This window comes from Balaenoptera physalus (assembly GCF_965194825.1).
Source record: "Balaenoptera physalus genome assembly, chromosome: 8".
In the NCBI taxonomy this organism is placed as follows: Eukaryota; Metazoa; Chordata; class Mammalia; order Artiodactyla; family Balaenopteridae; genus Balaenoptera; species Balaenoptera physalus.
Genome location: NC_138887.1, coordinates 105,739,832 through 105,755,168, shown reverse-complemented (window position 1 = coordinate 105,755,168; position 15,337 = coordinate 105,739,832). Strand labels below are relative to the sequence as shown.

General features: G+C 40.9%; 1 protein-coding gene across 1 annotated transcript in view; it reads right to left on the bottom strand.

Moving 5' to 3' along the window:
• Positions 1-5,961: 5,961 nt before the first annotated feature.
• The window catches only part of BPGM (bisphosphoglycerate mutase), a 36,083-nt gene continuing 26,707 nt past the window's right edge, over positions 5,962-15,337 (bottom strand). Inside the window, exon 3 of the mRNA XM_082473140.1 lies at positions 5,962-8,057. Coding sequence (XP_082329266.1) covers positions 7,879-8,057 — 179 coding nt within the window. The 3' untranslated portion in view covers positions 5,962-7,878. The remainder of the gene's footprint in view (positions 8,058-15,337) is intronic.

Sequence of the window (15,337 nt, the reverse complement as noted above, 5' to 3'; positions counted from 1 at the left end):
GCGGCACGCAGGCTTAGTTGCCCCGTGGCATGTGGGATGTTAGTTCCTCCACCAGGGATCAAACCCACATCCCCTGCATTGGAAGGCATATTCTTAACCACTGGACCACGAGGGAAGTCCCTGGGGGATTCTGAAGAGTAAGTTTGCATGACCTTGTCTGGCACCCAGCTTCATGAGGCAGACAACTTGAATTCATTCAATTCTTCTGCCAGTGAAAAGACAAAGGAACAGGTGAGATCCAGCACAGGTAAATCACAGGCATCCATGGGAGGCTAAGAGCTCTGAGGGATAAGCAGATGTTAGACAGGAAATAAAAAGAAGGCAAAGTGGGGCAGGCGATGGAGGGGAGGTGAATGCAAAAGCAGAGCCTTAAAAAATGCTCGTGTCTCTAAAAGTCTGCGTGAAGTTCCGTGTGGTAGACCTTGTGAAAAGTCACCCTGACAAATCTTGGAGAGGATTGGAGAAGAGTAAAAGCAGAGGCAGGAAGATCATCTAGAAGACTGTTGAAATGTTTAAGGAGAGAAAAGATGAGGATGTGACTCAAGGCCTGAGCAATGGGGACAGAGAGGAGATGAATTTGAAAGGTATGAGGAGAGAGAACCAGCAGGACTCAATAAGTAATCAGAAGAAGGAAGGTCAAGGATGATGGCCAAATCCTGCCAAACATCTGAGTGCATCCGTAGGAACAATGTTGCCAGACAAGTCTCCAGAAACCAACAAGGACTTGGTATTAGTTTGTATTTTAGATTGAAAACTGTCTGCGTCTTTCCCAGGTTACAATCCCATGGGGATCCACGATGTTTATATTTACACTTTATGTTTACCTAGGCTGAGCTCTGTAGTTACATAATCAGAGAAGGAAATCCCACAATCAATTCCAGGACTCTTTAGACATGACCTTTTGTAAATAGCCAGAGCTAGGTTTGCAGTCAAACCCAGAGGCATTTATGAATAAATACTGACCCCCAGTGTCTAGGTGCAGAAATAAAGATTAAAAATAAAGATAAAACACCAAGACTCTTAGGAGAGTACCTGGAATTCCAGCTACAAATAATGCTCCCTGCAATCCAATTCAGAATCCTGGGGTGCTTCAGAAACAAAAATACTGACTAGTATTTTACTATACCGATGGCTAGTGGCTGCCAGGAGAACTCTAGTGAATGTTCTATAGAATAAGTGTCAGAATGGATTTGGTCTCAATCATGGGTGTGTAACTATGTGATGGTCTTGGCCCTCTCTGCTCCAAGGTCCAGGTTTAACTACTCCAAAGAGTCTTCTCACTAAAAGAGTAGATTTTTATGCAATTAATTTGACTGATACAAACTCCAGCTGCGTCTTATTCCCCACCTAGGTCAGCATTACATCAAATGAAGTTTCCTCTCAAGTGGATGCAGGATAGTGTGGTTGGTGGATGTGCCCTTTTCAGTATGTGTGTGGCTAGAGTGAATTCATAAGAAATTCTTGAGTAAACTCTCTGCAGCAAAATAGCTCCTTCTGGACTTCCCTGGTGGCACAGTGGTTAAGAATCTGCCTGCCAATGCAGGGGACACGGGTTTGAGCCCTGGTCCGGGAAGATCCCACATGCTGCGGAGCAACTAAGCCCGTGCGCCACAACTACTGAGCCTGCGCTCTAGAGCCCATGACCCACAACTACTGAAGCCCGCACGCCTAGAGCCCGTGCTCTGCAACAAGAGAAGCCACCGCAATGAGAAGCCTGCATACTGCAACGAAGTGTAGCCCCGCTCGCCGCAGCTAGAGAAAGCCTGCGCACAGCAACGAAGACCCAACATAGCCAAAAATAAATAAATAAATTTATAAAAAGAAAAAAAAATAGCTCCTTCAGCTGCAGTTGCTGTCAAATGGCATATGTCTTTTGCAGACTGGAAATGGGGCACTGGCTGTTTGGAGACAAGCTTATGTCACTTTCTGGTCTATGCTGAAGTTTTTAAGAACTTGGCTTTTCAGAGAATTAAATGAAGCTGTCTTGAAAAGGTAGAGTTTCCTTCATGAAAACACGATCGTTTTCGTGAACGTTGTTTTTAAAGTAAGAATAGACTTCAGGCTTAAGTGGTCAACCACAACATAAATAAAAGGCCAATCTTTAGTGCCAACAGAACCTATTTGACTTCTGCTTTGGGCAATGAGAAAGCATTCATTACAGGCTATTGACCCTCAGCAGTCTTAACAGAAGGAAGCATGGAGCAGCAGTAGAAATCATGGCTGCTTTGAGGTCACATGGATTCAAGCTGGGCGATGGCACTGAGCTGAGTGACACAGGGGACATGGGAGGTGGCCGCTGCAGGGAGCTAAAATTGAAGGAAACGGAGGCCCAGAGATTAAGTAGAGTTTAGGAGCCAAACGGTGGCATTAAGAAGGTATGCCATCCTAAGGTACTAAAAGATTAAAGTAGAAGGTTTTGTATCAGGAGAAATTCTATTTGTTCAGCTACAAGGTGATGGCAATCATAATCCTATTTTTGACTTGTATTAGCAGAGAAGCTAATTGTCTGATACATAACTGTAGCACTAGACCTAGTAGAAAAAAATGAGTGTACAACTTATTTCTTGACAATACAGACTAAAGAAGTTTTTCCTTTACTAACAAAAACTGAGATTTCAAGAATAAAAAGTATAGAAACCAGGCACCTTTATCCAGTCACTGCATATAGCAAAACATGTTTTAGTGACTGTACTTAATACAAGGTTGTTTTAGTTGCTTCTTTGTCAATATTTATTTATTTGGGGGGGTTTTATCTTGGAAAATGTCAAACCTACAGAAAAGCTGGAAGAATAGTACATTATTAACTCTTTCCTCATCAATTATAACATTTACTATATTTGCTTTCTGCGTCTCTTTAAATATATAGGAGCAATTGTGTTGGCTCAAGCATTTTAATGTGAGCTGCAGACATAATGACACCTCACCCTTAAATTTTTCAGGTCCCCAAAATATCCTCTATAACTTTTAATTAAAATATCGAATTAAGGTTCAAATGTTAAAACCCTAGTCCCCGGTGTGATGGTATTTGGAGGTGGGGTCTTTGGCAGGTGCGCAGATTTAGATGAGGTCGTGAGGGTGGATCCTTCATGATGAGAACAGTGTCCTTATAAGAGGAAGTGACCAGAGCCCCCTCCCTCTCTACCACGTGAGGACACAGCGAGAAGGCGTCTTTCTGAGCACCAGAAAGAGGGTCCTTATCAGACGCTAAATCTGCCAGTGCCTGGATCTTGGACTTCCCAGCCTCCAGAACTGTGAGAAATGTTTGTTACTTAAGCCACCCAGTCTGTGGTTGTTTTGTCACAACAGCCTGAACAGACTGAGACAAATGTTCTATAACCCATTATTGTTATTCTTTTCTTTCATCTCAAACGGTCCCAGATTTGGCATTTGAAGCCAATTTTTGTGTCCCACCAGTCTTTGGGCATTTTTTTTCTTTTCTGACTCAAGATGTTCTAAGCTCACCTTATACTTTATCTGCCTCCAACCTGGAATCAACGATTTTCCCAAACATGCCTGGGTCTGTGGAACAGTATTTAGAAAACAAGATCAAGGGAACTACATGTGCTCATTATTACTAGGTCATGGCTTCTAGGCCCTTTCAGAGCACAGAGCCAGAGCTGGGGTTGGGGGGTGGGGGAAAGGTGGGGTGGCGTTGGGAAGAAAGAGAGAGGAAAATGCACACACATTCCTACAGGTATCTCCAGCTCAAAACTAGTAACACGGGGGTCTTCTTTATCTTCCTCCACTTTCTATCTCCCTTCTCCCATTGTGAGTAACCTAATTTACAATAACATCAACAAATTTGCTCAATTTTTTAAATCTATGAGATTCAGAATTACATCCTAAAAACACTCTCAGGAACATTTTCATCTTTAAACACTTGAATTTAACATCAGCGGTACCATATCATCCCAAATTATCCCGCAGAAGTCACACAGAGCAGACCAACAGCTCTTTAAACAGCAACGAGAGATAATGCACCTATATATAGGACTCGAATTGGACAACTTAGCAATGGATGTTTCTTGAGAGGACCAAAGAGGACAAATTTAGAACAGATTACTGCGGCTTCTGCTTTAATTGGTTGAAGACTATTTGAGGTGTTTTCCTTTTCAAAATTTATCCTGTTTGATGTTTGGCATTTGTTTCAAAGCAATCCAGTGGACAGTGTGAGAAGATACACATACTGGTTAATGAGGTGGTAGTGGCTGATTGGTGAGTGTTCTTTGTGTTATTTATACTCTCAGCTCTTGTGGATGTTTAAAATTTTTTATAATAAAAAGATTTTTAAAAATATATTCCTGTCAGAGTAAGCATAAGCTTAAATGGCTAGCCCCAACTCAAATAAATGGCAAATAAGATGTGGCTCTATTATGTGAAAACAGGAAGTACTGATGACAATCTAGCTTATCTTTAAAAAATTGTCTAAGGAACTTTCATTTTTTTTGGACTTAAGTTCCGTGTCTTAAAGGCTAGTCTACATAGCTAGATTATCCTCCAATAAATAAAACTTCACCAATTGTGGAAAAAGATTGACTTAAATTCTGCCTATCATTTTGCCAAATAGCTTTGTCACTAGAGGGAGATTGTATGATTAAAATATTCTTATAGTATGGATGTTTCACATTCCCCTTGGGATCAAAGTCCCCTCACAGACCGATGTGGAAACCATCAGGCTACAGCATAACATGGCATCTGCCACAGCCAGATCTTCTGAGAGCCCAGGCATGATTTAATACAACGAATAGTGTTACATAAGTGAGCCCCAAACTTGCAAAATCCAACCACGCAGAAGACAAAAACAGGAGAAACGGTCAGGGTCTGCAATGTTGAGGCAATTTGAACATATGAAAGACTTTCCAGGTAAGAGGAAAGCTGAACTTTGAAAAGAGGCTTGCCACTTTATGTAAAAGCATAAAAATAATTAAAACTGACGCTGGGGATGATGAATCTTCTGTCTAGTAAAGCTGGTTCCCCTACCTCATTTTGTCATAAACACAACGGAGCTAGAAAAATGAAAAACTATAACTACATAGTAGGAATGGGGGGAAATGTACATGACCTCTGACTTCTCTTTCCTGAGACTGTCATCATGATCAGGAGGATTTCTGCTTCTGGCCACCAAGTTGGCCAACTGCTGTCCGATGGGGATTGGCTTTAACCAGCTCACACACTAACCAAAAGAAAGCATTTTCACAACAAACCTATAGAGCCTGGGGAGGCTTCCCAGGCCAGAAGACAAATAACCACTGCCATTAATGTGCACATGGAGGGACTGCATTTTAATAAAAGTGGTCATGACCCAAGATGAGAAATAGTCTGCAAACTTGGAGCAAAAGAATCTGGCTGAGCTTGGAAATAGCCAGATCATGTTAAGAAATTTGCCTCGTACATCTTATCAAGGAAACATACACGACATTATGTACTCTAACCGAAGATGCTTTGTTAATTCAGTGCTCAAATTAGTACTGGATGATGCAAGAACTTCCATTTTCTGAGGCAGAATTTCTGTTCTTTCAGAAAAACAAAGTCTGAGTGTACTGGGATACACTACTCATCTGAGATATTTAAAAATTAAAACTCTCGGAGTAGCATCCTGCTATGGCTCTTTATCTCACCACACTGGACCTGCATGAAACAATCATTACAGCCTGGGCAAAAGACACATGTCTAACTGGCTCCAGGGCAAGCCCAACCTGGCAGCAGGATGGGCTGCCCTCTGCAAGGACCAAATTTCTGGATAAGCTGTCTATCATTTTTTAAATTTAAAAAAATCCCCATTTTTTGGTCCTAGCTTGACGTGGTACAGAAGGATGCCAAGATGAGGATGCAGGTTAGGCAGATTTCAAGATACCTACTTCAAAAATTCTGGATCCCTTGTAAGCCATGCAAAGAAAACAGATTCACTAGGTGGTCTCAAGGTTGAAGTGCTGGAGTCGTTAAAAATAACTTTACATCAAGTTTTCATAAATATCTCTTCATTTATTTCAGCCAAGATCTCAAAAACCAAATTGTACCGGAAAGTGTCAGCAAAAATGATCCCTCTCTTAGGAAGTCTGTAAGATTCCAAAGCGACTGGGTGTGAGCACAGCTCTGTGTGCAGGAGCACATCGTGCTGCCGGGCGTCCACTGGAGGTGGATATCTAGATGCAGGACAAGGGAAGAATCCAACTCTAGGCTCTTGAGCTGCGTTAAGACATGGTCACTTCTTGGGCTGGAAAATTCAGACGCCAATTCCAGAGATGAAGCTGTTCAAAAATGGTCTGAGTTGAAGCTTAGCCATAGGTTTGGAATTCTAGGAAGATCTGGTAGTTGTATTCTTGGCCCTGATCTCTGAATTATAAACAGTGTTACTTGGTTAGGCAACAGGACTGTGAAAAGAAGGACTATGGCAGAAAAGCCAGTAGCTGGTCAGGAACGTCAAGCATCCACATTCCATGTCCTTATGCATCACAGGTGCAGCCAGCTGTGAGCAAACCAGGTTCATTTCTTCTTTTCAGCCATCTTCATCAGCTGACGCTCTAAGTCTTGATTTAAGGATCAGTACAGACCAAGCAGTAGCAAGGGTTTTAGAATTAGTTTCCTTCTAATGACAGTTTTACTATAAAATGGATACAAACAAACCAACCCACCAATGGAAAACCATGAAAAACTGGTGATATCTGTAACAGCTTTTATAGTTGTAAATTGTTTACATGACTTTATCACTGAAATATATGTCACTTGCTCTGAAATAAGGCAGTAGCTTAAAGAAATGATCACTTACCTATCTCCAGCATCTAAAAACATTCTATATCATTAAGATTGATAAGCAGTCAATTCTGTCTGTGGCCTACCCTGAATACTATAGACTACGTACCATAATGTTTTGCCCTCAGCAGATAAAGAACAAATGTATGTGACAAGTGCGAATATACCATTTCCCCTGTTCAAGTGAATAAAATTACACCCACTATATTCTACCTTCCCGACCCGACCTTCAATTTTTAGAGAATTAGGCATGTCTATGTGTTGAAATAAGTACAACTCTTTGTGTTATAGGAAGATAAGAGCAGAGAATAATTCAGCAGCCTATACTTAATATTTATGAATCATATGGAAATTCTTGGGGTGGTACCATTTTCAGTCACAGAACTTATTTTTAAATTAATTTTAAAGACCCCAAAATTAAAGTTGAAAAAGCAAAAATAAAACAAAAAGAGAACACGAACAGCTATAGCTGTCTATATGCTGCTAATTCTAGCAGCCAGAGAGGAATTCCACCAAATGTCATGAGGCAAAGGGCCTTGGTGTTTGTTGTTGGCTGTCTTGGAGGAATCCATCCGTGACTCTCCCATTTAATGGGCCTCTAGTCTTAACCTATCAAACCATCCCTTTCCCTAGAGGAAAAGATTAGTAATAAATACTTAAGTATAGTGTGTTATCTAATGCCCTTTATTATCATCCTAGAAAGTCTCAGTAAATATAAATGTGAACTACTTATTGGAGTAAGTAGTGCCTGTCAGTGGTCACTCTATACTGATTTATTGAATGAGGAATACCTTGAACTTGACCTCCACTTGTTGCTCCCCCATCTCGGAAACTTATGACATTGATTAAGCCCCACTGGTGACTAACTTAGTGACTAATTCAAACGGGGCCGGCAGGGGCTAACGCATAAGGCTTATGACATTAGCACTCAGGCATCCTAAAGCCTTTATCTGGGCCAACATAAGTTACCTAGTTACTTATACAAACTCTACCCCACAGCCTAGATCTGGGAAAATCAGGAAAAATCAGCGGGGGAGAAAAAAAAAAAAAAAAAGCGAGATCAGCACCCACAACACACCGCATACCACTCCTTCTGCAGCTATCCCTAGCTAGCACGTGGGAAAGATTTTATTTGTCAGCGCGTTTCACTTTTCCTTGATCCTCTACTTTCTTAATGGCTGCTTGGATAGCCTCTTGGTTGCCCAGGAACTGGTGAGGTCCAACGGCATGCAGGTTCTCGTCTAGTTCCAGGAGAATGGGGACTCCAGTAGGAAGAGTAATGTTGATAATGTCTTCATCTGAGATACCTGGAGATTAAGAGAGGGAGGAGCAAGGCGTTAAAGACAACCCAGGAGGAAGCTGTGTTTACTTATTTAACTACACTTAGTCCCATATTAACTGCATGTTTGGAACCACACCAGGTACTGTGAGGGATTCCAGCTATAGTTGCTGGAAGCCAAGGGCATCCCAGAAGTTTTATTTATTTATTTACTTATTTATTTGGTTGTGCCAGGTCTTAGTTGCAGCAGGTGGGCTCCTTAGTTGCGGCATGCGAACTCTTAGTTGCAGCATGTGGGATCTAGCTCCCTGACCAGGGATCAAACCCTAGGCCCCCTGCATTGGGAGCGCAGAGTCTTATACACTGCGCCACCAAGGAAGTCCCTCAGAAGTTTTTTTTTTTAAAAAAAAAGCTAAGACAGAAATTCAAATTACATTAAATCTTGGGACAGTAAATACCTTTTGGGGCAAATTGTTCCTGGTTGTTTCCTATCTAAATCTTAAAGGAATGAAAATTATTCTCTCCATGCTCACATGCGTGTTACTGGTTCTCCACAGAAATCAATCTTGAAAAATCTGAACGTGAACTAGGGGGGTTTTCCGGTTTTTTTCCTTTTATATGTTGTCCCCAGGCTGGCTAAAATTAACCTCAAAATCTAGTTCAATTGATTAGAAAGTGGCTGGTTTTCCAACACTGAGTGAGCATGGGATGCCCTGGGCTAGACCCAGTCAAGGAGGAACCCTCCCCTAGGTGCTCAGGAAACACAATCAAGAGGAATCAAAAGAAGGTTGATCGACATGCCTTGTAAACAGGTCTCGTTCCCCTGCTGTCCCTTAACAGCCCAACTGCTCGGACAGCAAGGTATGTGTAATGGACAAATCACCTTCAATTCTTTTTTTATTTTATTTTTTAAAAATTTTATTTATTTATTTACTTACTTACTTATTTATTTTCGGCGTGCTGCGCGTCCTGCAGGATCTTAGTTCCCTGACCAGGGATTGAACCCACCCACGCCCGAGGCAGTGAAAGCGTGGAGTCCTAACCACTGGACCACCAGGCAATTCCCTCAGTTCTTTTTTTTTTTTTTTTTTTTAAACCTTGGGTTTATTTATTTATTTATGGCTGTGTTGGGTCTTCGTTTCTGTGCGAGGGCTTTGCGGTGCGCGGGCATCTCATTATCACGGCCTCTCTTGTTGCGGAGCACAGGCTCCAGACGCGCAGGCTCAGTAATTGTGGCTCACGGTCCCAGTTGCTCCGCGGCATGTGGGATCTTCCCAGACCAGGGCTCGAACCCGTGTCCCCTGCATTGGCAGGCAGACTCTCAATCACTGCGCCACCAGGGAAGCCCCCCTCAGTTCTTTTTTAAATAGCCTGAATCAGGGAATTCCCTGGTGGTCCAGTGGTTAGGACTCTGCGCTCTCACTGCCAAGGGCCCAGGTTCGATCCCTGGTCGGGGAGCTAAGATCCCACATGCCGTACAGTGCGCTCCCACAAAATTTTTTTTAATAAATAGATAACCTCAATCATAGGTTGTTCAATTTTGACCAGAAGAGCTGGAGTTGTAGCAAGGGTGGTAGCAGCAGTGGTCGTGATAAGGTTTCTATTATTATGAGTGTTTTTAAAAAACAATAAACAGCTAACATGTACTGAGTACATTCCGCATGCCACGTACTCTTCTAAGCACTTTATGTGTATTAACTTACTTAATCACCGTTGCAATCCTAGGAAGATATGCACCATTATTTTTCCATGTAACAATTTCTGACACAGAGAGGTTAAGCAAACAACTCAAGGTCACACAGGCAGTAAAACAGCAAAGCCTGGATTTAAACCCAGGTGTCTGTAACTAGTGCACAATATCTTTCAAGTTTCTCTGAGTTCAAAACGGGCAAAGAGAAGAGAGGAGACCTAAAGAGATGGAGTTAAGCTAATTAAAAGGTGACTGAAAGTATTCAAATTATCTACTTTAAAAACATACCTTTATTATATAGACTTCTAAATTCTAACCATATGCTTCTATTCTTTATTAATAGAAAGGACCCAGGGTAGAGCAAGTTCTGAGGGGAGTGCAAGGGTCCATCTTGGAAGGTGAGAATGGCAGAATAAGTTAGTAGCAGTTAGTTATCAATGCACTTTGTCATTTTAACTTTGGTCATAACTATGAGCACCAGTCACAGAATCATAGCACTGGATCTCAACCGCTGGGGTGGTTCTTTATTAGAATTTCATTTCTAGGTCCAGAAGAGCTGCCTAAGAACTCTTATGCACAAACTGTATACTCAAACAGCTATGAAACAATGGAGAGGATCACAACTTGGAAGTCAGGGTCTATTCTAAGTACACATCCCATCTCCTCCTCTGCTAGTCCCCTTCCAAATACTAACTAGCATAATATATAACTTTAGGCAAGTAACCTCCCTTGGCCTCCACTGCCTCTGTCTAATTAAAAAAAGAAACACACACTCTTCTCTACCACTATTACAAACCGTGTGGGGCAGGAGGAATGGACTTAAAAGAGAACATACGTGAGAAAGTATAGCCCAACAAGTGTTTCTTCTTTCTCTACTACGAATTCTCTTGTAGGTAGAAGACTTAAAGGGTAGGCTACTAAAACACTACTTTGCCCTGCCAAGCCCCCATCCCCACACTGCAACCCTACACAAGATTACCATCCCAAACTAAAGCTGGCAAGAACAGATAAATTCAGACCAGACAGCCAGCTGTTTAGCTGGGAGATGACTGCCTTGGATTCTAAAAGCCCTCAGGCTCTCTCAGGTCAGATCTGTCAGCTGGACGCATAGTAGCTGCCACACGTATCCCCTGGAGATAGCCAGAGCGGAACGCAACAGCACGTGGTTTAGAGCCAGGTGACCGCTAAGGATATAGAGAAACTGAAATCCTAATGCACTGTAAAATTAAGAGTATAAAATCCTGTGGAATCTTTGGATAACAGTCTGGCAATTCCTCAAACAGGTAAGCACGGAATTACCATGGGACCCTGCAATTTCACTCCTAGGTATATATACCCAAGAGAAATGAAAACACATGTCCACACAAAAAGCTGTACACGAACCCTCCCAGCAGCATTATTCATAATAGACAGAAGACGGAAACAGTCTAATGTCCATCAACTGATGAATGGGTAAATTAAATGTGGTAGATCCACGCAATGGAATATTATTTGGCAATAAAAAGGAAAGAAGTGCTGATGCATGCTAAACATTGACAACCCTTGAAAACATTATGCTAAGTGAAAGCAGCCAGTCACAGAGTACATATTGTATGAGTCCATTTATATGAAATGTCCAGAATAGGCAAATCTATAGTGACATAAATAGATCTGGGGTTGCTTAGGGCCAGAGGGAACGGGAGGACTGGGCAGTGATAGCTAGGTATGGAGTTTCTTTTGAGGGTAATGAAAATGTTCTGAAATTGACTGTGGTGATAGATGGGTAACTCTGTGAATATACAACTCTGTGAAAATACAGCTCTGTGAAAAGCCACTGAACTGTACACTTTAAATGGGTGAACTGTGTGTCATGTGAATTATACCTCAAGAAAGCTGTTTAAGAAACTACTGAACAGATCCAGAGACGTTAAATAAAACTCTTCGAGTCACCAGACTGTTGAGGTAGTAAAATTAGACCTTTCTTTTAAATTCCCAAATTCCAGGACCTCAACTCTGGTCATCTGACTTGTCTATGGCTACTTCCACCGCAGCCTAAGGAGAGAGGAGAATGTGTTCATGCTCTGCCCTTGTGAAGGGCTGGGTGCTAACTGGACACCAGCACCAAGTGTTCTCATGTTTTCAAGACTAGTCAAGGGATCAACAGATTTGTCTGATCCCCTTGAAATAGCTAACACACTGGGATCATGATGGGCCAGGTTGAGGGTTTGCAGTCTGTGACCTCAGAAAGAAGTTCTGGGTCTTTGGCAGGGGGCGAGGGGCACACATGGAACTCATCTGACCATGGCCTCAGAGCTAACAAGCCCTTTCCTTAAGAGCACTGCTCTCAAGCTCATGCCTATGGCTTAGATAAAAACCCACTTTTGTGTGGGACCAAATGGAAGAGCCAACTAACAAAGGCCACGAGAACTATAATGTTTCACCTATAAAGAAAGGAAGGCTCAACAAAAATAGAAATGTTTCCAATAAATAAAGTTGACATTCCACTTTAATGACTACTCAAGCCATTCACACAGCAGACTAATTACTTCCAAATATTTAAAATACTTAGACTGGTTAATAATCAGTCAATGAGACTTAAGCGACTGGCTTTTTAAAATAGCAAATGAGGAAAAACCACAATGAAGCCATTACTCATTACTCAGTTTTGGCATAAGCCACATTCTTTGTCCTAAGAGAGTTAAGCAAGCAGAACTCCTAAGGCTAGAAAAATGCATCTGCATTGGATTAAACCAAACTGAATCAATACTATATTATGTAATATCGTATTACAAATTCATTAACTGGAACATCGTATGAAAGTTAAAACGCATGGTCAGATATCACATCCTCTAATAACGGCTTAGATTGTTTTATACAGCATCCAAGAACGTTCTGAAGGGAAACATCTAATGCTGCATCAACCCATCTCTATCACTGCCCCTTCACCAACCCCCAACCATTGTCTTTAATCCTTGAATCTTCATGTAGGAGCGTCTGGGAGTTAACTGCTATCCATTTAAATGATTGGGATATTTTAAGTAAGAAATAATGAAAGTTTGGTTGTAAGTCAAAGGAGTAGCTCAAAGCCAAAACAGGAAGAAATTCAAACAACTTCATTTTCTGCATACAGGACTAACTTCAGAAAGTCAAATCTGTACCTTCGATGACTCCCCTGAGTCACTGCAGCAGGAACAGGAACCACAGACAGTAACTAAGATCACTGCACATATATACAGCACTCCCACTCGCCTTCTGTTAGAAGTGGCTGAGCAAATGCTCACTTCTCCCACCGGGATTATAAGGGACCATGTTTTATACATCCTTGTGTCACCCATGCTTTTAGAACAGTGCCTTATATGCTGCAAGACTTTAGTAAATGTTTGTTCTACTGTAAGGAATTCTATCATGTGTTGCTGCTAGGATCCAGAAATGATTTAGCTTTATGATCCAATATTACAACTATATGTATTATATGAAACTGCTTCTTACATACAAATAAAGGCTATTAGGAATAAAATGTTAACTAGAAACTCTAATGCCTAAAGCCTATATGTGAAAGCACTCTGAGGACTTTCTCGGAGGTACAGTACCGGCTACGTTTCAGAAGGAAATCAAAAGGGAGATGTATGCTCCTCAAAAGTAAGGACTTTGTATGTCCAATTCTAGGTGCTGTATCCCTGTACCAAGAATAGTACAGTACCTGATTTAATGGACCCTTGGCATATAGATGAAATGAATGAATCTGAACTCTCTGAGCTTTCAAATTGAATCTAGTCCTTTACTGTTGAAGCCTTGGTTAAAGATTGTGTTTCCTTTATTACCTTATTAAGAAAAAAAGTCAAATTAAATTTGTCTTCTATATATATTTTCTTTGGTTTTCTCCAAACTGTGTGCTCAAAATCTTTGAATATCAGGAAACAGGAGGAAAGATGTTCAGGGAGACAGATCTGTTACAGGACAAGAGGAAACCCCACTTCCATAATGCTTATTTTTGAGGATGACAGAGAGAGAGGAAAACAGCTCCGATCAAATCATTCAGCTGTGAGGTTCCACCCATGCCCTGCTTCCCTTTCCCAATTGAGTTAGTCACAATCCAAATCCCACTGATGGGTGATCTGTGATAAGAGTACTGTATTCTTCTATTGCCAAAATAAGAGCTGACAGAAGCGATTCTGAATTCCATATATGGCTTACCTATTTTTAATTATAATTCTTTTAGGTTTGAATGCTATCCATGTACAACTTAAAGATTGGCTGGACAGCAATCAGAGAAGACAAAGAAATAAAAGGAATCCAAATCGGAAAAGAAGAAGTAAAGCTGTCACTGTTTGCAGATGACGTGATACTATACATAGAGAATCCTAAAGATGCTACCAGAAAACTCCTAGAGCTAATCAATGAATTTGGTAAAGTAGCAGGATACAAAATTAATGCACAGAAATCTCTTGCATTTCTATACACTAATGACGAAAAATCTGAAAGTGAAATTAAGAAAACACTCCCGTTTACCATTGCAACAAAAAGAATAAAATATCTAGGAATAAACCTACCTAAGGAGACAAAAGACCTGTATGCAGAAAATTATAAGACACTGATGAAAGAAATTAAAGATGATACAAATAGATGGAGAGATATACCATGTTCCTGGATTGGAAGAATCAACATTGTGAAAATGACTCTACTACCCAAAGCAATCTACAGATTCAATGCAATCCCTATCAAACTACCACTGGCATTTTTCACAGAACTAGAACAAAAAATTTCACAATTTGTATGGAAACACAAAAGACCCCGAATAGCCAAAGCAATCTTGAGAACGAAAAATGGAGCTGGGGGAATCAGGCTCCCTGACTTCAGACTATATTACAAAGCTATAGTAATCAAGACAGTTTGGTACTGGCACAAAAACAGAAATATAGATCAAGGGAACAGGATAGAAAGCCCAGAGATAAACCCACGCACATATGGTCACCTTATCTTTGATAAAGGAGGCAAGCATATACAGTGGAGAAAAGACAGCCTCTTCAATAAGTGGTGCTGGGAAAATTGGACAGATACATGTAAAAGTATGAAATTAGAACACTCCCTGACACCATGCACAAAAATAAACTCAAAATGGATTAAAGACCTAAGTGTAAGGCCAGACACTATCAAACTCTTAGAGGAAAACATAGGCAGAACACTCTATGACATACATCACAGCAAGATTCTTTTTGACCCAGCTCCCAGAGAAATGGAAATAAAAACACAAATAAACAAATGGGACCTAATGAAACTTAAAAGCTTTTGCACAGCAAAGGAAACCATAAACAAGATGAAAAGACAACCCTCAGAATGGGAGAAAATATTTGCAAATGAAGCAACTGACAAAGGATTAATCGCCAAGATTTACAAGCAGCTCATGCAGCTCAGTAACAAAAAAACGAACAACCCAATCCAAAAATGGGCAGAAGACCTAAATAGACATTTCTCCAAAGAAGATATACCGATTGCCAACAGACACATGAAAGAATGCTCAACATCATTAATCATTAGAGAAATGCAAATCAAAACTACAATGAGATATCAGCTCACACCGGTCAGAATGGCCATCATCAAAAAATCTAGAAACAATAAATGCTGGAGAGGGTGTGAAGGGA